General features: G+C 43.3%; 1 protein-coding gene and 1 pseudogene across 2 annotated transcripts in view; both read left to right on the top strand.

Annotated features, from left to right (window-relative positions):
• ccnd2a (cyclin D2, a) overlaps nt 1–13,958 on the top strand; it is a 199,298-nt gene extending 185,340 nt beyond the window's left edge. For both annotated transcript variants that reach the window (XM_055939708.1, XM_055939707.1), the window contains 2 exons: nt 2,640–2,788; nt 9,196–13,958. In XM_055939708.1, coding sequence (XP_055795683.1) covers nt 2,640–2,788; nt 9,196–9,369 — 323 coding nt within the window. In that variant the 3' untranslated portion in view covers nt 9,370–13,958. The remainder of the gene's footprint in view (nt 1–2,639; nt 2,789–9,195) is intronic.
• Nucleotides 13,959–14,458: 500 nt separating this feature from the next.
• Nucleotides 14,459–23,179, top strand: LOC129867691 (probable fructose-2,6-bisphosphatase TIGAR A; annotated as a pseudogene).
• The last annotated feature ends 1,865 nt before the right edge of the window (nt 23,180–25,044 follow it).

The following is a 25,044-nucleotide window of genomic DNA, read 5'->3' on the forward strand; positions in this document are numbered from 1 at the left end:
GTTGGAGTAGATCTGCTATTATGGAATAGGCAACGTTATGAAACCTGCTAAGATAAGAGTGGCAGATGAATATTTCCTAGGAAAGGAACTTTCTCTTTCCATGCTGCAGTAGTAAGCATACTGCAATACAAGACAAAGTTCACAGTTGTGAAGCTTGTAGTGCCTCATCTCTCTAACCCATGCTAGTTTACAGTCTAACTAAATGTCTGTGAATGTTGTGTTGCCTACCTGGCCCTCTCCATTAGTGGTGAGAAACAGTGTAAATCCAGGCCCCAAAATTATGTTTGTCTATGACCTTAATGAATCAATAGGTCCCAGCTCCTCAAAATGTACCTAGTAAGGAAAATAGTAATACACTGTAATAATACACATCTGTATAGAACACAGGCTTTTGATTTGTTGTACTAGACAATATCTTTTTAACTTTTTGGCTGTTACTCAAGTTTAAATGTGTGTACAGTGCATCTCACCCACCCAGGAGTTGGCCCTGGTGAGCATGGCAGGCCAGGCAGGCAGGCTGGGTGAGCAGAGTGGAACGGAGAGGAGGCCTGGGGATGGATGCTGTGGGGGAGGGGGGGGAGAATGAACCATTGAACGGGGGTGAGAGGCCTGAAGGCCGGGCCAGCCAGCCGCTGCTCGCAGGGAGCTTTCCGTCGCAGGCGTCCCCACTCAGGCTACATACACTGTTTATCGTCTGCATGAATATCAATGAGGCTAGCCTAAAATAGAGCCATTCTTCCCCCACTACACGCAGCAGCCACCACTGACCCACAAGCCCCCGAGTAACAGGCTCCGTCGGCTGCACGCGTATGCCCCTTGTTCTGCAACAGACCTGTCTTGTCCTCCGGGCGCCAAAAATCTGCTTACTGCTCCACTTAGGCCTCTTGCTTATTTCATGTGTTCGTGAGCGTGCGCACATATAGGCTTACAATAGGTCCATGTATGCCTTTGTCCTTTTTTTCACTATAGAAAGCTCTGCTGTTAAAGTCGTGATGTAATGCTCTGGGTTCTCTGCCCTCGTTCCTGTTGGCTGGAGGTTGTCTTTAATAAATCGGCCCGTGGCAGTGGCCCAGCAGCTAACCCAGGGGTGTATAATAAGTTCATTTATTTGTCAAAACTGAGCCACAACATGAGAAAGCGCCTGGCTCCTCACGTTATCAAAGGACTTTTACCTCTTTGATTTGGAGAGAGAATAACGAGAAAAGGAAACACTCAGAGCCACAGGCACAGTTTGCGTCTGCTGTGGAGCGTGGCAATATGTAAATGTACCGGCTGTTTCTCTATGGCCCTGTCCACTCCTCAAGCCCATAGGTGGTCCGGCTACAGTGCAATAGCTGTGGGGGGAGGTGGGAGGGTGACATTTTTCTTCTACCAAAGACTCAAAGGGGTCCGGACACGGACTAGAGACCAATGTGCAGCAGAGCGTTGTCCCCCCTCACACCCGCTCCTCCCTCCTTGTCCCCTACTCTCCCACTTGTCCCTACTCTCCCCAGCCCCCCCACCCACTACTCTTTGTACAGCCCTCGGATTGAATTGGATTGAATTGGTATCAGTGGAGAGGGTCTGTTGCCTGGTCTCTCAATTGGGTGAGATGAGGTGATGATTTCAGACAATGGAGCCACACACTCTCCTGCCTTTCCTCTCAGGCCTGCCGCTGGCTGCACTCAATCAATATGCAAATAAATAGGAGCTCCGATAATACAGGTCACTGGCTGTTGTAGCAACAAGGAGCTGGGCATGTGTGTCACCTCAACCAGCTTGTTTCTGGAAAGAAGGGACAAAAATACAGGAGAAGAGAGATAGACAGTGGAGTGATAGAGAGAAGGAATTGAAACTTGGGGGGGGGGGGCGTAGGAGTAGAAGGATTTTTTTTTCTCCCTTCCTGGTCTCCTGGCCCGTTCACGAAGCTGTCTTATTTGCATTATGAATGACAGTGAGGGGAGCTAACAAGGTTATTGGTCTTTGAGGCGCACGCCTGCGACCACACGTGGAAAAAGGACCTACAGCAGTGAGCATTGGCAAAGGGACTGTGGATCTTTATTCCACCCTTTCTAAGCGCTATGGGGCTTTTTTCAGCCAGCGCACGGTTTACTCAGGAGCTGGAAGAAAAGGTGCCAGACCAGGGAAGGTGACTGGGGCAGAAGGGTGGAGGAGCAGGGGGGTTTGGGGTTTTGCCTTTCAGCTCTTTTACAACCCTCATTACACAGGGCCCTGGTCATTAGTGGGAGCCAGAGCTAAAGAGGATTATTTATGACCGCCAGATTAGCCAATCAGATTGTCTCTAGGGGGAGTGTACTGTCTGTACCCCTATTGTGTCCCTTGAAGAAAACTATTCACCTCTCACTCATTAAATGTAGTGGCATTTGATGGCTCACCTGTAGTGTGTGTGTGTGGTGTGTATCTCTGGAAGTGTGAATCAGTGTAAAGATGTTTGAACTGGGGATATGTTCCTCTAAAATGGACATGTTATAAAGCTTTCGGGCTGGGTACCTTTTTGAAATCGGTTTTACCTCTATAGAACTGTTTTTGAGCAGATGGACAAATGCTTCCTCCATTACAGCCATTTAGCCTTAGGGTACAACTTTTTCATGCATGTGTATTTGCATATGACTCATCAGTGTGTTTTTGTCCTCCAACAGACTTCAACTTCGCAATGTACCCCCCGTCCATGATCGCCACAGGCAGTGTGGGAGCGGCTATCTGTGGTCTTCAGTTGGACTCGGGTGACCAGTCACAGTGGGGGGACAGTCTCACAGACCTGCTGGCCAAAATCACCAACACTGAAGTGGTGAGTGACCTGTCTTTCTTTCCAAATCTGATGTTAGGAGAATGCTCTTTCAAATGTATATTTTTCTTTTCGGGGATATTTTCTCAGCCTGATCAGTAGAGTAAGAGCAGAGGTTGACGTCTATTCACAGACTCTTTCTCAGAAGCATTATTCAGTTGGGTACATCTGAGTACCTGCACTTACAGTAAAGTTCATTTGAAATATATGAGTCAAAGTTGAACCACAACTAAGTCTTTGATCCATTCAGCCAATCAGCATCTCCTGCAAATTATAATTTATTTTTCATTGGGCCAATTGTGCGCCTCCCTATGGGGCTCCCAATCATGGCCGGATGGGATACAGCCTGGATTCGAACCAGGGACTGTTGTGACGCCTCTTGCATTGAGATGCAGTGCCTTAGACCGCTGCGCCAGCCCATACAGAAATACCTCAACCACTGATTTACGATTGATAGACAGCCTTTGACTGGGTCTGTCAATCGAAACGTAGCTCACGTTCCACCTAATTCATCCCAAAAGGTCACATGCCACGTCTGCGTGGAGTTGCTATGCAAAGGTAGTGAAATGTCATCCTGTGATTTCCCCCTTCAATCCAGGTTAGTTTCCGACAGGCCAGGCAGCAGCCCACGCCTGATTATAAAAGAGCTGTTAATCCACACAAACTGGGGAAGCAGAGCCAGGCCGCCCTATGTGTGGTTCTGGGGGTAGAGCAGCACTGTGGCGGGGTGGTGGTGGAGGGGCGCTCAGCTCAGTCCAAACACAGACATCCAGGCTGGGCCTCAGCTGGCTCCTGTGCCTGGCTTTCGTCAGAAGGGGAGCGGGCGGAGCTAGCTGGGTTATCTGCGGGGGTGGGGGAAGGGTCTGCAGGATGGGGGTTGGTGAGGGAGGGCGGGTGTGCGGGGTGGGGGTGGTTAACAGTGCTGTCATTTAAAACCTCGTCTGTCGGTAGCATCCTAACATTCCTGGATCGTGTGTTGTGGGCATTCCTCCTGTGAGGCCGGACTGAGTGACCTGAGGGCTGCCTGCTCTGTCCTGAATGGGGGCCTGTAATGCCAGTCCACCCTGCTGTGGCTTGGGGGGGGGGGGGGGGGGGGGGGGAGACCTAGGGGCATGAGGGTGTGGGGCCGAGGCTGCCTGAGCTGCATGGGCCTCTGTTCTGGCTGGCTCTCTCTGGCTAAACTTAACGCCAGACAGAGCAAGAGACAGACTCTGAGCTTCACAAGGCCTTTCCCGCTATGGGGAGAGGAGGATGGGAGGGGAGAAAGCTGTTGAAGTGTGAAAAGGGACACCAGGGAAGCATGGCCAGTGTCCCGCCTCACTTGCGATGATTACCCCCTCTCTCTCATGCCCAATAATGCATCTCTGCTGAAGTCTTGCTCCGTAGCCGAGGAAAAACAAATAGCTGGCCTAAGCAGCACAGGCCCTCTGTGTGTGTGTGTTGGGACCCAGGGGTGTTAGGTTTGAGGCAAGGGAGTTGACTGCCGGCTCCATGATCAGTTCCTCACATTCCTGGATGCAGACAGGCCATGGATTCAGAAAACACCAGAGCAGGGACGCCCTTGTGATGCAACGTATGCCACGAGTCCGAGGAGCTTTAGCACAACGCTGCTACAGTAGACTGGTCTGCCAGAACAGCATTTTTGGAAAGAAGATGCTTGACGATGACTTAGCACTGCTCTGTCTATGGTCTCGCTATAACAGAAAAACAAGGAGTTGGTGATAACTGGCTGTGTCATTTCACACATACCCCACCTTTTCCAAGCTCCGCCACTTAATGCTTCAATCCTAATGGCTACCGCCACCTCAATGATCAATTTGAAAGCAGTCATCAGTGTGGTACGAAACGGAGTATGAAAGTGCACACACATTTGGTTTGGCGCGCCGGCTGGGGAGATGGCACTGAGCTGGGACAGAGATGGCCAGGCAAAATATGAAGTAAAGCCTGGCTGCCGATGCCTACACCGCCCCTTGGCACCCCACTGTCATCTGTGGTATCTAGAGCCGGTGGTTTTCAGAGAGGACATGCGATGGGGCCAAGTCACCGCCGCCTGCCGCCGCCCAGAGGAATTTGTGTATAGCCTTAGATACACCTGGTGTGGCACAGAAAGCAGTCAGTCGGGCACAGCAGCCAGTTAGTGAGACGTCACGCCAAGCCATGATGGGCAAGAGGCTGGCACAGAGGAAGAATGAAAACTGTGTTTCTAGGAGGTTTCGATTTGTTGGGATTCCTGTAAGACCTGAGGGATTCTCTGTCGCTGGGGTTTTGCTTTGCTGACACCTACGGTTCTACCATCTGCCATCTGTTTTGATTCTCAACATCCAAGAAGCCGGAAGCATTGCTAGCGAAAGGTAGGACTATAGAAAGTGGTTTGACAGAAAACATACTGTAGCTCCGTTAATCTGAAACATCCATTGAAGCTCAATGCGCAGAAGGTCTTTCTCTGTTCTAGCACACAGCAGGCTGAGACAGGAAGAGAGGAAGGAGGAGACGGAGGGGCTACAATACTGTTTCCTCTTTTTTGTCTGCTTTTTTTGGCAAGTGTCCCCTCTCCCTCTCTCCCATTCATCTTTTCTCTCAGAGTAGCTCACCAGGACACAGGAAACACACACACACACACACACACACCCCTGTCCTCCACAGCCCCTTCATTCTTTCCCTGACCCCCTCTCTCCCTTTTCTTCCCTTCCTGCACCCCTCCACTCATCGTCCAGCCCTCCTGACTCACATTGCAATCTTCTCTTAGCCAAAGTTATTTGTAATTTCATCTGGAATTTGTGTATATTGAACAATGATGTATCTATTAATGTGGGTGTCACTCTTAGAACTATAGCCAAAGGGAATGGGATAGCACCTTGTGATGCTCAAACATGACATTGCTCAACATGGGGTCATGGGTCATGGGTTCTACATCGGGTCATGGGTTGGGCATACCCTCCAGGGTATGGCATGACACGCCTCCTAAACACACAGCATGCTGTCTCAGCCTCGGTCTCGGCACAGAGTAGCACTGCCAAGTGTGGTACAGTAGTTAAAAGATTCCACGGTTTCACACATTTTTCCCTCTGGTTTTGGCGGTCTGCTCGACTTCCTCCTTTGGGCGCTGTGACGTCACAGTGGATGCCTGTGGATAATCCGAGCAGCGTGGTTCCTCCTCACATGGCTGTTTGATTTGACTGTCAAAATCATCTTTATAGATATGGCTGTCTTTGGGTGGAGTTCTGTTTCAGTTTCAAGTTTTAACGTGCACAAGTACAGTGAAACACCTTTCTTGCTAGCTCTGAACCTAACAATAAAGTCAACAATATCAATGTAGGACTAAAAATAACACAAAGTAGAACAAAAACACACAAGGAATAAAAATAAGAACATGAGAAGTAAGCATGCTATATACAGGGTCAGTCAGTTCCAGGACCATATTTACAATTAAAAATATATATAATTTACCTTTATTTAACTAGGCAAGTCAGTTAAGAACAAATTCTTATTTTCAGTGACAGCCTAGGAACAGTGGGTTAACTGCCTTGTCCAGGAGCTGAACGACAGATTTTTACCTTGTCAGCTCAGAGATTCGATCTTGCAACCTTTCGGTTACTAGTCCAGCGCTCTAACCACTAGGCTACCTGCTGCCCCATGTGCAGGGATACTGGAGTGGTAGGGGTTACTGTACTGTATAGGGGTAAAGTGACTAGGCATCAGGTATATGATAAACAGAGTAGCAGCAGCGAATATGATGATAGTGAGTGGATGGATGTGTGTGTAGCGTCAGTATAAATGTGTGTGTGTGTGTGTGTGTGTGTGTGTGTGTGTGTGTGTGTGTGTGTGTGTGTGTGTGTGTGTGTGTGTGTGTGTGTGTCAGTGTGTGTCAGTGTGTGTGTGTCAGTGTGCGTGAGTGTGTAGGGCCCTGTGAGTGGGCATAGACAGTGCAAAAATCGAATACAAGGGTCAGCTAGCCATTTTGTTAGTGATTTAGCAAGTCTTATGGCTTGGGGATAGAAGCTGTTCGGGAGCCTGTTGGTGTCAGACTTGAATTAAGGGGTGGCAGTGGGGGAATGGGGACTCAGGATTGGGTACAAAATTCCTACTTTGTTCCCAGTGTATTTCCAACGCTGCCTTCCTTAGGATCTAGATACCTAAAAACCTATCTGAAAACAATATTGGTGTTTCCAGTAGTCACACATTGAAGCCATTAAAGGTTCTCAAATGAAGCCTGTGGGCCTTGGCATTAGGTCCAATCTGCAGCTATAAAGAGCAGCAGAGAGGGGAATGTCTTTTAAGAAGTAAAGGCCTGCATTCTTGCGGTAAAACACAAAACATGTTTTGTGCTTTAAAAAAAAAAAAAATACAACTAATGGAGCACATGTTGGTGGGAAGTTGGGCACCCCTGGAGCAGATTATGGGGATGCTGGGTGACGGTCGGGTTTCCTCCAGGTCAGACGCCTGAGGCGTGTTAGTGGTCTTACAGCCCCACTCCTAGGCCCACTAACCCTAGCCCTCACACAGCCTTCTCACATCTGTCCCCATCCAGGGTCACTAGAGGTAGAAAATCAAAGAATGTCTTAACTGTTATTTAGGTATGAATTGAGCCCATTGATCTGATTCATTTGCCTTGTCCTCAATTGGGCGCAAATACAGAATCATAATAATATGCTCAGTTAATCTAGCCTAAGTAGTGCATTATAGGTGTGGCGTTCGTTAGCTCAAGGCTTTTCCTGGAGATTCTGGCATTGTGACCTTTGACATGGTGACCTTTCGTCACTCAGCCGCGTTCAACTCCTGAGGAGCAATTCCCATGTGATAGGCCTCTGTTCTCATTTCACCAAGGCAGCAGGCAACACTTGCCCAGGCCCAGAAGCCATATAAACCAGGTTCAAACGGTGGCCCATCAGGTTTAAATTACCTGTAAATGTCAAAGGAATGTTCCCCTCTCCATAAGCTTCTGGCCATGGCGCTCTCTCAGTCATATTTCCCACAGCCACCCCTGTGTGCTTAAAGGCCCTGTGCAGTCAAAATGCAGTTTTGCCTGTGTTTTCTATCATATCGGAACAACAGCTGATGAACCTAAACGCTGTAAAAGTGTGAGAACATTTGATCTGTGTTTTTTTCCTGATAGTTCCTGTTTGAAAATACAATCGACACATTGCCTTTTTAATCAGCAGGTTTTGCGTGGGTGGGGTTTTGGCTTGCCTGGTGACATCACCAAGCGCTATATTAGTTAATAAACCAATAACAAAGAGAGTTCCAAATCTCTCTGCCAGACAGTCCTAGCAAAATGTTAGCTTGAGAAATAGTTTTTTGCTAAAAAGCTACTTTTTCTTCTTTTTGATAATTTGAATGGAAAACTAATATAGTAAGGTACTTAATTACCCAGAAATGATTTGATATTGGGCCTTTAAGACCAACAGAGAACAGGGGGAGGGAAGGCTGAGGGTGCGTTGCTGTTTTAAACCACCAGAGGGCAGCAGTGTCATACACTGCAAGCCATATGCATAGTTATTACAGGGCAATCTTATGTTAATAGTCAGATCAGAAGTCTTCCTCTTTAATACTTCCAACCTGAGAGCTGAACCTTGAGGCCACAGCAGGCTGACGGGGGGCTTAGGAGTGTTGAGAGGGTGCTTTCGCTGGTGGATTCTCAGGTTCCGTCGGCTCTCTTTGATGCTGAAACACAATCTGCCTGGCTCTCAGGTGGCCCCCTGGAGGCAGAGACTGGCTCTCGTTAAAAAAGCACCACCTTTGTGTTCCCACAGGATAGTGGATGTAATTAACATAGCTTAGCTTCAGCACTGGGGCCTATACCTGTGTTTTCACCGTTGTCAAGGCTACTGGTGTGTTGTGCGTGGGATGAATAGGGAGATGGGGGAGGCGTGTTCAGTGCTGGGCCATAGTGGGCTGAGGTAATGCTTGGCCTGGTCCTCTTCTCCGCTCAGCCTTAGCTGTCTGTGGGGGCGGCAGGCAGGGTAGCGGTCATCCAAACCCTGCATGGGCTCAGTTCCCAGGGGCCCCGTACAGTACAGCACGGTACAGTCAGGAGACTGAAGGTTTGTGTCACTTCTGTTCTGTCAGGGCTGGGGTTATGTATTATGGAAAGGATAAGTTACCTTATAAAATAACAGGCAGATAAGTGGCTGTGACCCTATATGCTAATCAAGTAATCTACAAAATATCCCAATGTTTGCTTTGGCTATAATTTGGAAGGTTTTTTGTATTTGTGGAATAATGTGTGTGTGTGTGTGTGTGTGTGTGTGTGTGTGTGTGTGTGTGTGTGTGTGTGTGTGTGTGTGTGTGTGTGTGTGTGTGTGTGTGTGTGTGTGTATATATATATGTTCATCTGACTGTATTTGCATATCCATGTGTACTGTGCACGGTTCCTATATTGACAGACATGTCTGTTTGGTTGTGTGTTGCAGGACTGTCTAAAGGAGTGTCAGGAGCAGATTGAGAGGGTTTTGGTGAGCAGCCTGCGCGAGGGGCGGCAGCAGCAGCAACAGCAGCAGCAGGTCCAGCGTGGCCCCAGCAGTAAGACCATGGACGAGCTGGATCAGTCCAGCACCCCAACGGATGTTCGCGACATCAACTTGTGAGCCTGCAAAGAGAAGCAGCGCATCCGGAATACGCATCAAATCAACATAAAAAAACGACAAAAAAACAAAAACGACAAAAACAAACTACCCCTTGAAAAGAAATAGCTAGAGATTTTTTATTTTGTAATATAAAAACATGCGCCCACGTATTGTATGAAAGGAAAGCTATTTTTAGATATAAAATAGATATACTTTAAAAGCTATGAATTGATATGAGGACGCTCTATGGTGCCTCAGATATACAGAAGCTAAGCCAATTATATGTTGCGTTCTGTTTTTGATTGTATAGTCATAATAAAGTTATATCGAATAAGACAACAATAGCTTAATAATAAGGAGTTCAAAAATGTTTGGGGAAACCATTCGAGGCTTGCATATATGGGATCACAATCGGGGCAAGGTTTTTCTGTTTTGTTTGGTTAATTATTTTGGTTAATGTTGGTCTACCGGAGATAGGAGCCCAATAAGGGCTCTGCTGACCGTGAATGGCAGGTCTCAACGTGGCATGGTTTGGCTGTGTGTTGGTGACGAGGGGAGCACTTTGCAGGAATTGCAGAGTGTTGTACTAAGAAAGAGACAAGTAGGGTCCATGGAACAGCCAAGTATATAATAGTGAATTACATTATTATTATTATTATTATTATTAAGAAACGTATTTGTGAATATAGAGTAATAGACGTCAATAAGCTCTTTATGTCAGGCTGATTGTTCGTGTGTGTGTGTGTGTGTGTGTGTGTGTGTGTGTGTGTGTGTGTGTGTGTGTGTGTGTGTGTGTGTGTGTGTGTGTGTGTGTGTGTGTGTGTGTGTGTGTGTGAATGTGCGTGTGCGTGCATCTGTGTGGGTGTAACTGCCATGATGTGAGATTTTTGTATCAGCTCAACTGTGTGTGTGTGTGTGTGTGTGTGTGTGTGTGTGTGTGTGTGTGTGTGTGTGTGTGTGTGTGTGTGTGTGTGTGTGTGTGTGTGTGTGTGTGTGTGTGTGTGTGTGGAAGTGTTATGGCTTGGCACTTGAGTGGAAAGACTAGACTAGTGGTAGACTATGGAACAGGCAGAAGACTCATTCTCTGCAGGGCATCTATGTTATATCACTGCCTTAAGTTAATATGTGTTGTCGGCCGACAAAAAACTGGGGTCTGAGTCCACTTAGTGGGTGAGAGAGAGAGGGGCGGCTGTGTTCCCTCGTTTTTGTCTAGAGGAGTTTGACAATGGACCGTCTGCTTTCAGAAGTTTCATTCGAGGTGTTTGTGTTTTTCACTGCCAACATACCAATCAAATAGCGTTTGTATTTTTATGTTGTTGTTGAGTGTTTTTGTTACGGAAGGAGCTTCAGGCTGCTTAGCGTCAGCAGGGAGGAGTGTGTGCCCCTCTTGATGGTACATTAGTATCTCAGAGGAGAGGGGAGGCCTGTGGTCTGTGGTGGTTGTAGGGGGTTTGGGGGGTGGACAGGTATAGATGGAAAGAAAGGGTTTGTTGCAGTGCAGAAGCATGCTGCTGTGTAGAGGAAGGAGATGTAGTGGAGTTGCTGGAAGATACAGGAGAGGAGCCTAAAAGCCTCATATGACATCTATCTGATTTCTGCGTTTTGGGCAGACTGAGGCCACGGGTGGCATATTAGGATCAAAACCAGCCTCATTATTTGAGAATGAACTTTCTGGGTTCAATAGAGGAGAGAAAAATGTATTGGAGCAGGGGAAGATTTGTGATCAATGCATCTGTAGTCCCTCATGGAGTTATTTCAACACGCCTGGGATTTCAACAGCAAAGCACTTTGAAAACACGCTCCCCAATGGACAATGAAATGGTTACGGTGTGGGGATCTATGGATGCTTTCTGTTTTCTTGTTAGCTTTTACTTTGTAGGGCTGGTTTCCCACATTCAGATGTACCCACTTGGCAAGCAAGTGTCAAAATAATGCCTAACACCTTATGACATGAGCACATTCCGATCTAAAAACATTCCGAAATAAAGAAAAGTGCAAGGTGAAAGGGGCGTCTGACCATTTTTCATGTGTTTTAACAAATAACTAATGCCAATGCTAATTAAAAAAAAATTAAAAAGAAAGGCTACAGACAAGGTTAATGATTATGTTTTTATTTTAAAAGTTATCACATTCTAAAATATTTGTTCTACTTGAATTTTCTATTTGATCTGCTTCACAACAACAACAAAAAGCCACATGGGTGGGAACTATACAGAAAACGTTATCATAGAACATTTGGTGTTCTGAGGGCAAATTAGGTTTTCTTTCAAAAAGATGAAGCTGTTCTATGTTCAAAGCTATACCTTATTGATGGTTTTGCTAGTAAAGCCTGGCCTGTTGTCTTCGGTGATACCCCTGTGTGGTTGTGCTGTCCCCGAGGCTGTGCAGGCCTGACTGATGTCTGTGAACCCGTAGTGATAAAACTCTATGAAAGTTCTATCTCTGCGTGTACCCCTCTCGTCCAGTGAGATTTGCTGCTTCAGTCACTTCATTGCCATGGGGTTTGATCAGTCACCCAGACGTCAGAATTAGACTAATTCACTCCCAAGACTGACACAGGGTACATCGCCAGCACAAGGCAGCCTTGATCACGCAATATTCTCATTGCTACATTTAAAGGTGTATCAAGGTTTTTGTGTGTTTTTTGTGTGTGTGTGTGTGTGTACGTTTGTTTGTGTTTGCATGTGTGGTAGGTATGAGGGGAAAATGAGGATTCAGTGTTTTAGCAGGCTACTCAAAATAAATGTTTTTCAGGAAAACGTTTTCTAGAAAACAATCTTATAAACAAGGCCGTCTTCAACCTCTCACCAAAACTAGCCCCTGTTCATCATTGTCATGGATGTCTGCCCTTTTTTCCCCCTGCAAGCTCTATTCTGAACATAGATTATGATTGGTTTGTTTTTACAAAGTAGTTGACTGTGTTAGGTTTGAATTTGTATTTAGACCCCCTTCAATTTGTGTTTTATTTTATGGGGTGTCCAGACCCCCCAAAAAGTTTGTTTGTAGAGTGTTTGTAAGGGGTTAGATACTGTATTCCAAAGTGAAGAGAGATGGAGGAGGTATGAAGACATCAGTGTCAATATTTTTATTGAGTTATTATTATTGTCTTTTTGCGCTGCTAAAAGCTATGATTTTGTTTCATTCTTATATACAAAAAAAATTACATTACTTAGTTGTGATGTGTCACTTGAGTGTGCTGCTATTTTATAAACATTTGTATTATAATATAATTATTTTACTGCTTAAGAGATACATTCAGAATACTGAAGTAGATGGTAATAGAAGAACATGACATGAGTATTCGACTGGAAATGTTCTTTGTACAGTTTGCTTAGATAGCATGTTTCCTTTCCTTTTTATCTGTTTTGCTCTACTTTCTCAGTCACATTGCGGTATCTCTATACCTCAGGTTTACTGGACAAAAAAAGAATATCTGAATACCTCACAACTACAGTTTTTAGGGAGCCTGGGAAGGGTAACAGTACAGTAGAAAGCACAGTAGTTTTGTCTGTTGTGAAATGTACTGACCGTGTTGAGTGGCAAGCATGCAAGGCTCCCACCTGGACGTAAACCCTAGTGGAGGGTGCACAACAACAAGTCAACACTTCCTTGGTCAGTTTAAGTTGATGGTGGTGCTAATTGTGAGACTCATGTAACATTCATTGCAAAGACAAATGTGAAAATGTCTCAAATATCATTGATGATTAATTACATGGTTTGTTGCAATTAATGTCTGGATTTTGGTTCCTAAGCCTGATTTGATGAGCTTAGTTGACCTGTGTGTTCCAGGTGGTCCTATTGTCTGGAAAACCAATACAAAATGGCTAAACCAATAAATCAAAAAGCTCACCACATACTGCATCTGACATGAGGAAGTGTGTTTCAACAGCATGGATTTCCCTTTAGTTGTCCCCCGTCCACTAGATGTTACATAATGTACCTCAGAAATGTCTGTTGCACAACCTCTGTTCAATAAACTTCTGCTTTAAAGAGTGTGACACCATACCAGTCCAATGTTATTCTAATTTCTGTTTTCTTTTTGTACGTTATTATGGTTAGTGGAGCAGATTGTAGGATGTGATTGTGTACATAAAGTGAGGTGAACACTAGAGGTTGCTGTAGTCATGAAACCAAGAGGACTGGAGGAATGTTAAGTAGAGTGGAGCTGAGATTGTGGGGCAACTGATGATTCTGCAGTCTGGTGAAGGGCAAAAAAAGAATAAAACAAAAGTTAAGAAGACAGACCCCCTGCTTGAATACCAACCAAAACTTGCTATTAAGAATGTGTTTATTTCTGTTGCTTCCCCTGTATGACGTCCTCTGAAGTGTTAACACACTAATCAGTCAGGTTTCAGGCAAGTGGGAGATTGGTGTCTGTCTGAGTTTGTCCTCTGACTCTGGGGCCCTAAGGCACTCTTATGCAGCTTCTTGTTGGCTGTTTTTTAGGGGGACTGGATCATGTAGGCCTAGTAAGTGAATAAGTTGGTTTCGAAGTTAGCGTTGAATTCAGTATTGATTAATCAGCTCTTTATTGGTCTGTCTGAAAGGATCCCTTCAAGTGTTAAGGGTCAAGGCATGCTGTACAATCAATAAACTCACCATGAATTAAATTGATTGTCTGCTCTTTTTATGGTTATGACAAATTGTTTTATTCTTTCACTTATAAAACCTTCTCTCACTCATAAAGTCTCTGAGTACCTTTATATTACAAACTGTTAGAAAGAAAATAATAAATGATGTAGACTACATTACTCATGGATTTTTAAAATAATATACATAATGTACAGACAAATTAGTTTGACTTTATTTGAAATTAAATACAATTTATACAATTCTATCTCACACTTTTTATATATTTCCTCGACTGCAGAGTGCATTCCCCGTAGACACTACACTAAAGCAGCAGGCGTGAAAGAAATCGCCTGAGCTGTGTTCCTTTCTTTCTGGTCCTGACGGGAAAAAAAACTTGTCAGGAGGTTCTCTTCTGCACTGTTCAACCAATACAGCAAATGTGGAGGAGGAGTTAAATGGAGTGTTGACAAAGATGTTTTATTATATTGACAAGATGGTCGAGTGTCCGCTCTAACAATTGAAATACATGTCCTCAAAGATGGAAGGCAGGCGGGAGGAGGCGAGACCAGGTGGGACCCTTCTAGCCAATGAAAGGGAAGATGCGCGTGTGAACAACAGTCACACGCGGTTTTTGACGAAATGCCACGCGTGTCCACTTATATCCAGCGGTGAAAGTAAAGCTGTAGTCTCAGGTACAGAGCTGGACAAAATAACCAAATAACCAATAAAAATAAATAGATAGATGGGACAAGACTACCAATTGGATATCATGAAAATTTGGGAGAAAAAGGGTTAAAAGTACACAACAAAAACAAATTGAACAACAAATGAAAAGGATTTTAAAAAATTCTAAAAAATAAAAAATATATGAGCCTATCACAATAATACAAATAAATGTCAAGAAAAATGTAGGCTATTACACTATTATTTATCATTACGTATGTCCAAGGCATGAAAAATGAGGGAATGGACTTGAGAACGCGTGGTATAGCCTATACTCCAAAATACCATATGGTTCGAGGATAACATATCATTTTTGCCAAGGCAGAGATGAGTGGTCGACACAGAGACGCACGTGGACAGCAGTGGACGCATACATTTTGACCAACTGACAATGGCCAAATGCCGTTTCTCTTTATGGTGTTTTGTGTAACAGATGTCACTTTCCATTCATCAAAGCTTGGAGGCTAGAAATATGTTGCTAGTGGATGAACTTGCGCAGAAAGCCTAGTAAAGGAGCCCTTTGAAGTGATTTTTTGACAACATCATGATTGGTTGTGTTAATGCCACAATAAAAGCTAATTTATTTTAAAATGTAAATGACAAATCTTTAGGACTAGGCTCACATTTGCTATTGGATTAATAGGGATTCTACATTGAAAAAGAAGATATAAATGCAACATGCAACAAAATTCTATGATTTTACTGAGTTACAGTTCATAAAAGAAAATCAGTCAATTTAAATAAATTCGTTAGGCCATAATCTATGGATTTCACATGACTGGGAATACAGAAATGCATCTCTTGGTCACTGAAGTCGGTTACCACGCCGGAATACAGTCAGGTCAAGACCCTGGTGAGGACGAAGAGCAGGCAGATGAGCTTCCCTGAAGCGGTTTCTGACAGTTTGTACATAAATTCTTCGGTTGTGCAAATCTACAGTTTCATCAGCTGTCCAGGTGGCTGGTCTCAGATGATCCCGCAGGTGAAGAAGCCGGATCTGGTCATCCTAGGCTGGCGTGGTTACATGTGGTCTGCGGTTGTCAAGCCAGTTGGGCGTACTGCCAAATTCTCTAAAACAACGTTGGATGCAGCTTATGGTAGAGAAATTAACATTAAATTCTCTAGCAACAGCTCTGGTGGACATTCCTGCAGTCAGCATACCAATTGCACCATCCCTTAAAACTTGAGACATCTATGGCATTGTGTTGTGTGACAAATCTGCACATTTTAGTGGCCTTTTATTGCCCCCAGCACAAGGTGCACCTGTGGAATGCTGTGTAACGCTGCTTAATCAGCTTCTTGATATGCCACACCTGTCAGGTGGATAGACTATCTTGGCAAAGGAGAAATACTCACTAACAGGGATGTAAACAAATTCGTTCACAACATTTGAGAGAAATAACCTTTTTGTTCATATGGAACATTTCTGGTATCTTTTATTTCAGCTCATGAAACATGGGACCAACACTTTACATGTTGCGTTTATATTTGTATTCAGTATATACAGTACCAGTCAAAAGTTTGGATACACCTACTCATTGAAGGGTTTTTCTTTCTTTTTACTATTTTCTACATTGTAGAATAATGTGATGACATCAAAACTATGAAATAAAACACATAATCATGTAGTAACAAAAACTGTTAAACAAATCAAAATCAAAATATATTTCAGATTTTAGATTCTTCAAAGTAGCCACCTTTTGCCTTGATGACAGCTTTGCACACTCTTGGCATTCTGTCAACCAGCTTCATGAGGTAGTCACCTGGAATGCTTTTCCAACAGTCTTGAAGGAGTTCCCCCATATGCTGACCACTTGTTGGCTGCTTTTCCTTCACTCTGCGGTCCAACTCATCCCAAACCATCTCAATTGGGTTGAGGTCGGGTGATTGTGGAGGCCAGGTCATCTGACGCAGCACCATCACTCTCTTTCTTGATCAAATTGCCCATACACAGCCTGGATGTGTGTTTTGTCCTGATAAAAAACAAATGATGGTCCCACTAAGCGCAAACCAGATGGGATGGCGTGTCACTGCAGAATGTTGTGGTATCCATACTGCTTAAGTGTGCCTTGAATTCAAAATACATCACAGACAGTGTCACCAGCAATGCACCCCCACACCATCACACCTCCTCCATGCTTCCCGGTGGGAACCACACATGCGGAGATCATCCGTTCACCTACTTTGCATCTCAGAAAGACACGGGTTGGAACCAAAAATCTCAAATTTGGACACATCAGACCAAAGGACATATTTCCACCTGTCTAATGTCCATTGCTCGTGTTTCTTGGCCCAAGAAAGTCTCTTCTTATTATTGTTGTCCATTAGTAGTGGTTTCTTTGCAGCAATTTGACAATGAAGGCCTGATTCACGCAATCACCTCTGAACGGTTGATGTTGAGATGTGTCTGTTACTTGAATCCTGTGAAGTATTTCTTTGGCCTGCAATCTAAGGTACAGTTAAATCTAATGAATTTATCCTCTGCAGCAGAGGTAACTCTGGGTCATCAATTCTTGTGGCGGTCCTCATGAGAGCCAGTTTTATCATAGCGCTTGATGGTTTTTGCGACTTGAAGAAACTTTCAAAGTTCTTGACATTTTACGGATTTACTGACCTTCATGTCTTAAGGTAGGGGTGGTATACAGAAGATAGCACTATCTGGTAAAATACCAAGTCCATATTTTGGCATGAACAGCTCAAATAAGCAAAGAGAAATGACAGCCCATCATCACTTTGTCACAACATAACTGATTGGCTCAAACGCATTAAGAAGGAAAGACATTCCACAAATGAACTTTTACCAAGGCACACCTGTTAATTGAAATACATTCCAGGTGATTACCTCATGAAGCTGGTTGAGAGAATGCCAAGAGTGTGCAAAGCTGTCATCAAGGCAAAGGGTGGCTATTTGAAGAATCTCAAATATAAAACCTATTTTGATTTGTTTAACACTTTTTTGGTTACTACATGATCCAGCCTTGATCAAGAGTCCCATAGGGTGAAGCACAATTGGCCCAACTTCGTCCTGGTTAGGGTTTGGCCGGTGTAGGTCATTGTAAATAAGAATTTGTTCTTAACTGACTTGCCTAGTTAAATAAAATAACAAATTCCATATTTGTTATTTCATAGTTTTGTTGTCTTCACTATTATTCTACGATGTAGTAAATAGTAAAAATAAAGAAAAACCCTTGAATGAGTTGGTGTGTCCAAACTTTTGACTGGTACTGTATATAATTCTATGATCAGGTACATAGAAAAATGTGGCGCAGGTCCTATACCTGGAAAAAAAAAAAAACTACTTTCACCCCTGCTTATATCAGTGCATTTGTAACAACCTAATCATTACAAAACTTAAATTCGATCAAATAACCCTCACATAGCAAATTAGCAATAAAAAATGTTGTTGACCAAATTTGACACTCATTGACCATACAAAAATTCCTGTCTTTGTGATATTATTTTCGTGGACAGATTTTGGGCGGAGTATACCCTCTCTCTTCGCCTCTCCCTCTCCGCTGTCACCTTGTTAATGTCCAAAAGCGGAAGTCCTGTCACAGACTCTCTTTCCATTTCCCCTGAAAACCATTTTCTTTCTATTCCCGAGCCCGCTGAGGGTGGGGTCCTTACTATACCGAATCATTGGGATGTCCCTATCCCATAGAAGTTGATGTTTAAAAGGGGTTATGGTTAGGGTAGGTTTTAATTAAGGTTAAGGGTGGGGTCGTCCAAATGATCCCAGATAGCACTAACCACGTGTGACGTGCATGCTGTGTTTTGTGGGTGGTTTTGGAAGAGAGCTAGCCACTTCAATAACTAATTTCAAGTGCATCAACTACCTTAATGCTTATTTTACCTTTGCCATAACGATAGTCCAACAGTAAATGTGAATTATTCAGAAGATACTTCGGTCACTTCATTACTATTCAGTGTCAGTTGACATTTGCATAGGCTGCTACTGTTGACTACAGTGAATGGCAAATAGCCCTCGGGTATTGACAAGGTACACGTCAAGTCGACAAAAATGGGTGAATGGTTATCATAATGCTGTACATTTTATAATTTAAACGGTTTACATGCTACAATCAGTGCACGCCACCGCAACAAACGCTCTGTACTGAGCTGGTGTCGCATTTCTCCAGTCTCCAATGGCTGGAGTGCACGTCCAGATAAAAGGTCAAACTGAGTACGACTGTTTAGCCCTGCTTCTCATAAAATGTCAAGGAGTTACAGCAGTCCAATTTCAAGTTTCACGTTGTAATGTCACGTGCACTATTGCCTTTCTTGCAAGCGCTAAATCCAACAATGAAATAATCAATAATGTAATACTAAAAATAACAAGGTAGAAATTAAACACACGAGAAATAAGAAATAAGAAGAACACGAGAAAGTAAGTAAGCATACTATATTCAGGGTCAGTCAGTTCCAGTACCATATTTACAATGTGCAGGGATACTGGAGTGATAGAAGTAGATATGTAAGGGGGTAAGGTGACTAGGCATCAGGATTTATAATAAATAGTAGCAGCAGAGTATATGATGATTGTATGTGAGTCCGTGTGCGTGTAGAGTCAGAATAAATGTAAGTGCATATTATATGTGTGAGTGTTTGTGTGTGTAGGGCCCTGTGAGTGTGCAAAGAGACAGTGTAAAAAATAAATACAAGGGTCAAATCAGATAGTCTGTAGCCATTTTGTAATCGATTTAGCAAGTCTTATGGGATAGAAGCTGTTCAGGAGCCTGTTGGTGTCAGACGATGCACTGGTACCGCTTGCCGTGCACAAGCAGAGAGAACAGTCTATGGATAGAGTCTATGGATAAGATCATTGCTTCAATAGTAATACAATATGACTGGATAAATACCCTACTAAACTAAGCCATGCGTTTTGATGTATTTCTCATTAGATGGTGTCTTCTGTATTGAAATGTATTCTATGGTATATTGTCTTATTACATGCTTATAGATAATTTTTTCCCCCAGTGGTGAAACATAATGGAATGCTTCTACACCTGCATTCTAGCTGTTTGGGGTTTTAGGCTGGGTTTCTGTACAGCACTTCGAGATATTATCTGATGTACGAAGGGCTATATAAAATAAAATTGATTGAATAGAAAATACCTTCTACAAGGTGTAATTTACTATAAAAGTACATCTGATGCTACTGTTTTCATACCGTTTTGGATACATTAGAGAGCCTTGGATGAAATGTGTCAAACAGCACAACGTAGAAGTTTAGGAACAGATAATCCCAATAGATTTCCTTGATGTCATGTTTCAATGGCATATCACTGACACTGTGAGGTTTACAGTGTCACTCCAATCCTGGGAATTTCCCAATCCCCCAGGCCAGGCGATAGACTCGTGTCTTTCAGACTAGGGATGCAGCAGGCAGAGGCTACAGGAAAGTACGTCAAAGAAGTTGAATTCACCAACATGTTTGTCAGTATGGCCCGTGCCCGCCAGGTGTGGTGACGATGTCACAGAGATCATGTCATCTTTTATAATACACTTTTGACACCAGTATTATGTGTTGGGATGGTCCACATGTTTTATTTGATTGTGTATTATTGAAACAATCTCTCCTTAGAAAGATGTATGTGAATGGTTGTTTTATCCGTTTTGTTACAGAGCAATTTTGAAACATAACAGTTGTTGCTCTGGCCTAGAAATTGTGACCCATCACTTAAAGAGAGGGTGAGTACCCTTTCTCTGGGCTCTAGGTTGTCAATATCTAATTTCCATATATGCTGTTCTTATTAACTATATATCAGAGTGTGTGTGTGGTGGTGAACATGAAGAACATGGCTACAGCAGCTGTTCTGTCGTGGCTGAACTTCCGTCCTCCAGGGAGAGAGACTATAGAACACGTAAGTCATTCTGGGGATCCTAAGGGAGCATGTCTGTCTGCCTCTTTCTCACTCTCTCGCTCTCTATATACTCCTCCTGATTGGAGCCCAGAGGCGATACATTTTATCAACACTAGATGGCACCTTTGGCATGCATTACAGGGTAATCCATTCTTGACAATGAATATGCCAAATAAATGTTTTGCATAACAGGTTCTAATGAGACCAATAACTTACATTTTGCTAAGACTTACCAATTAGTACTTAGCTTGCAGGTCATACGTCCAGTGTTAGTGTGATCCAACAGCTAGTTTACGTGACATGTTGTCCAGATGATGATGCAGATCTGCCATGGCATGTGATCTCAGTATCTCACTAACCACCCAGGACATGTTGTAGGCCCCTCAATCAGGATGGAACCGGTGTCAACCAGTCTGTTGTGTGGGTGTAGGAGAAAAACGGTAAGGATGAGTCTGTGTTGTGAATAAGAGTGCCTTGTTCTGTGTTAGATAAAGACACGGATCGAATAGTTTCTGGAGCACCTGTTCCAGCGCATGGTGGCTGACCACTGCTGACCAGGACAGAAGGAGACAGGGATCTCGCAGGCAAGCCGGACGATGGGATCAGAGACATCCCTGCCCATGCGCTGGTGGTCAGCCATGGGGTCCTCATACAGTTGAAGTCGGAAGTTTACATATACCTTAGCCAAATACATTTAAACTCAGTTTTTCACAATTCCTGACATTTAATCAGAGTAAAAATGCTCTGTTTGAGGTCAGTTAGGATCCCCACTTTATTTTAAGAATGTGAAATGTCAGAATAATAGTAGAGAGCTTTTATTTCTTTCATTAACTTGAGTCAAACGTTTCAGGTAGCCTTCCACAAGCTTTCCACAATAAGTTGGGTGAATTTTGTCCCATTCTTCCTGACAGAGCTGGTGTAACTGAGTCAAGTTTGTAGGCCTCCTTGCTCGGACACGCTTTTTCAGTTCTGCCCACATATTTTCTATAGGATTGAGGTCAGGGCTTTGTGATGGCCACTCCAATACCTTTACTTTGTTGTCCTTAAGCCATTTTGCCACAACTTTGGAAGTATGCTTGGGGTCATTGTCTATTTGGAAGACCCATTTGCGACCAAGCTTTAACTTCCTGACTGATGTCTTGAGATGTTGCTTCAATATATCCACATCATTTTCCTCCCTCATGATGCCATTTATTTTGTGAAGTGCACCAGTCCCTCTTGCAGCAAAGCACCCCCACAACATGATGCTGCCACCCCGTGCTTCACAGTTGGGATGGTGTTCTTCGGCTTGCAAGCCTCCCCCTTTTTCCTCCATAACGATGGTCATTATGGCCAAACAGTTCTATTTTTGTTTCATCAGACCAGAGGACATTTCTCCAAAAAAGTACAATCTTTGTCCCCATGTGCAGTTTCAAATTGTAGTCTGGCTTTTCTATGGCGGTTTTGGAGCATTGGCTTCTTCCTTGCTGAGCGGCCTTTCAGGTTATGTCGATATAGGACTCATTTTACTGTGGATATAGATACTTTGTACATGTGTTCTCCAGCATCTTCACAAGGTAGTTTACTGTTGTTCTAGGATTGATTTGCACTTTTCGCACCAAAGTACGTTCATCTCTAGGAGACAGAACACGTCTCTTTCCTGAGCGGTATGACGGCTGCGTGGTCCCATTGTGTTTATACTTGCGTACTATATTTTGTACAGATGAACGTGGTACCTTCAGGCGTTTGGAAATTGCTCCCAAGGATGAACCAGACTTGTGGAGGTCTACAATTTTTTTCTGAGGTCTTGGCTGAGTTCTTTTGATTTTCCCATGATGTCAAGCAAAGAGGCACTGAGTTTGAAGGTAGGCCTTGAAATACATCCACAGCTACACCTCCAATTAACTCAAATGATGTCAATTAGAATATCAGAAGCTTCTAAAGCCATGACATCCTTTTCGTGAATTTTCCAAGCTGTTTAAAGACATAGTCAATTTAGTGTATGTAAACTTCTGACCCACTGGAATTGTGATACAGTGAATTATAAGTGAAATAATCTGTCTGTAAACAATTGTTGGAAAAGTGACTTGTGTCTTGCACAAAGTAGATGTCCTAACCGACTTGCCAAAACTATAGTTTGTTAACAAGAAATGTGTGGAGGGGTTGAAAAACTAGTTTAAATGACTCCAACCTAAGTGTATGTAAACTTCCGACTTCAACTGTATAAGGGGTAGAGTGGAAGGGGTTGAAGGGAGGAACACATCTCCTGGTTTGTTCACACTATAGGGCCGACTAGAACCGTATTGTGCTCTTTAGGAACTGTTCTTTTCACATTGTCCTTTCCAGCATGGCTCCAGCAACTATGGTGGATGCCTAACCAAGCCAGCCCAGTGGAACTTGGCTTCACTCGGCTTGGCCCTATAGTGTGGATCAGGCTATTAAGTGCTAACTAAGATATACACAGAGACACCACACAGGCATCTGGTTTAAAGTTATTTAAAACTTTTAAAGTCATATATGTATTTGTTTTGCCTCATACTTTGTCAATGTACATTATTTAAAACAATCAAGGCTGACAAAATAAACAATCATATTTTGAAGCTTTCCCATCCCATCTCATCACTGCTCAACCAGTTGACTTGTTAAAAACCTGTCCTTAAAATTCAAATTTCAGATTAATTGACACCATCTAAATTCAGCCGTTCATAACTTGAGTTGAATACCTTATTTTAACCTCAGTTCCCATTTCTGTGTTGCAATGTACTGACATCACTGCATTCCTCTCAGGCTGCTCATCATTATTGATTCACTGTTAACCGGTGCAGCTCTTTGCTCTTATCAGTCTCTGCTTCTATATACACTGAGTGTACAAAACATTAACATGGGCTTTCCATGACATAGACTGACCAGGTGAATCCAGGTGAAAGCTGTGATCCCTTATTGATGTCACTTGTTAAATCCACTTTAATCAGTGTAGATGCAGGGAAGGAGACAGGTTAAAGAAGGATTTTTAAGGCTTGAGACAATTGAGACATGGATTGTGTATGTGTGGCATTCAGAGGGTGAATGTTTATGTGTCTTTGAACGGGGGACGGTAGTATGTGCCAGACGGGCCTGTTTGAGTGTGTCAAGAACTGCAAAGCTGTTGGGTTTTTCACGCTCAACAGTTTCCCGTGTGTATCAAGATTGGTCCACCACCCAAAGGACATCCAGCCAACTTGACACAAATGTGGGATGCATTGGACCAGCATCCCTGTGGAACGCTTTCGACACCTTGTAGAGTCCATGGCCGACGAATTGAGGCTATTCTGAGGGCAAAAGGGAGCGCAACGCAATATTAAGAAGGTGTTTCTAATGCTTTGTACACTCATTGTACACTGAACAAAAATATAAACGCAACATGTAAAGTTTTGGTCCCATGTTTCATGAGCTGAAATTAAAGATACCAGAGATTTTCCATACGCATATGCATTCTCTCAAATGCACAAATTTGTTTACATCCCATTTAGTTAGCATTTCTCCTTTGCCAAGATAATCCATCCACCTGACAGGTGTGGCATATAAAGAAGCTGATTAAACAGCATGATCATTACACAGGTGCACCTTGTGCTGGGGACAATAAAAGACCACTCTAAAATGTGCAGTTTTGTCACACAACACAATGCTACAGATGTCTCAAGTTTTGAGGGAGCGTGCAATTGGCATGCTGACTGCAGGAATGTCCACCAGAGCTGTTGCCAGAGAATTGAATGTTAATTTCTCTACCATAAGCTGCCTCCAACGTAGTTTTAGAAAATTTGTCAGGAGGTCCAACTGGCTTCACAACCGCAGATCGTTGTGTGGGCGAGCGGTTTGCTGAAGTCAACGTTGTGAGCAGAGTGCCCCATGGTGGCGGTGGGGTTATGGTATGGGCAGGCATAAGCTATGGGCAACAAACAGAATTGCATTTTATCTATGGCAATTTGAATGCACAGGAATACTGTGACGAGATCCTGAGGCCGATTGTGAGGCCCATTTTTTTAAGGTATCTGTGACCAACAGATGCATATCTGTATTCCCAGTCATGTGAAATCCATAAATTAGGGCCTAATGCATTTATTTTAATTGAAAAATTTCCTCATATGAACTGTAACTCACTAAAATCTTAGAAATTGTTGCATGTTGCGTTTATATTTTTTGTTCAGTATATATCCTCCTGTGTGATGGTTAAAAATGTGGAGGGACACTAAGTGAAACTACTGTTGTTGACTGGACATTTTTTACTTTTTTTAAATTGTTGTGAATTACCACTATTGTAGACAAGAGACACTTAAATAGGCAACAATATGCTCATACTTGATAAGTGTTTGAGTTGACCTTTTTCTTACCTTTGAGGTTATCTCCATCAATTTCCGATTGTGACAATTAATGGTGTAATTTTCTACAGATATTTTACTGGTTGTTTATTTGGCGAATGAAATGTAGAAATGTGGCTTATTGCACAAACGTTCAAATAAATCGCTGATAAGTAAAGAACACGCTTTAGGAAAGAACGGAAGTTCCAGACTTGTTTATCCAG

Source organism: Salvelinus fontinalis, chromosome 12 (assembly GCF_029448725.1).
Source record: "Salvelinus fontinalis isolate EN_2023a chromosome 12, ASM2944872v1, whole genome shotgun sequence".
Taxonomy (NCBI): Eukaryota; Metazoa; Chordata; class Actinopteri; order Salmoniformes; family Salmonidae; genus Salvelinus; species Salvelinus fontinalis.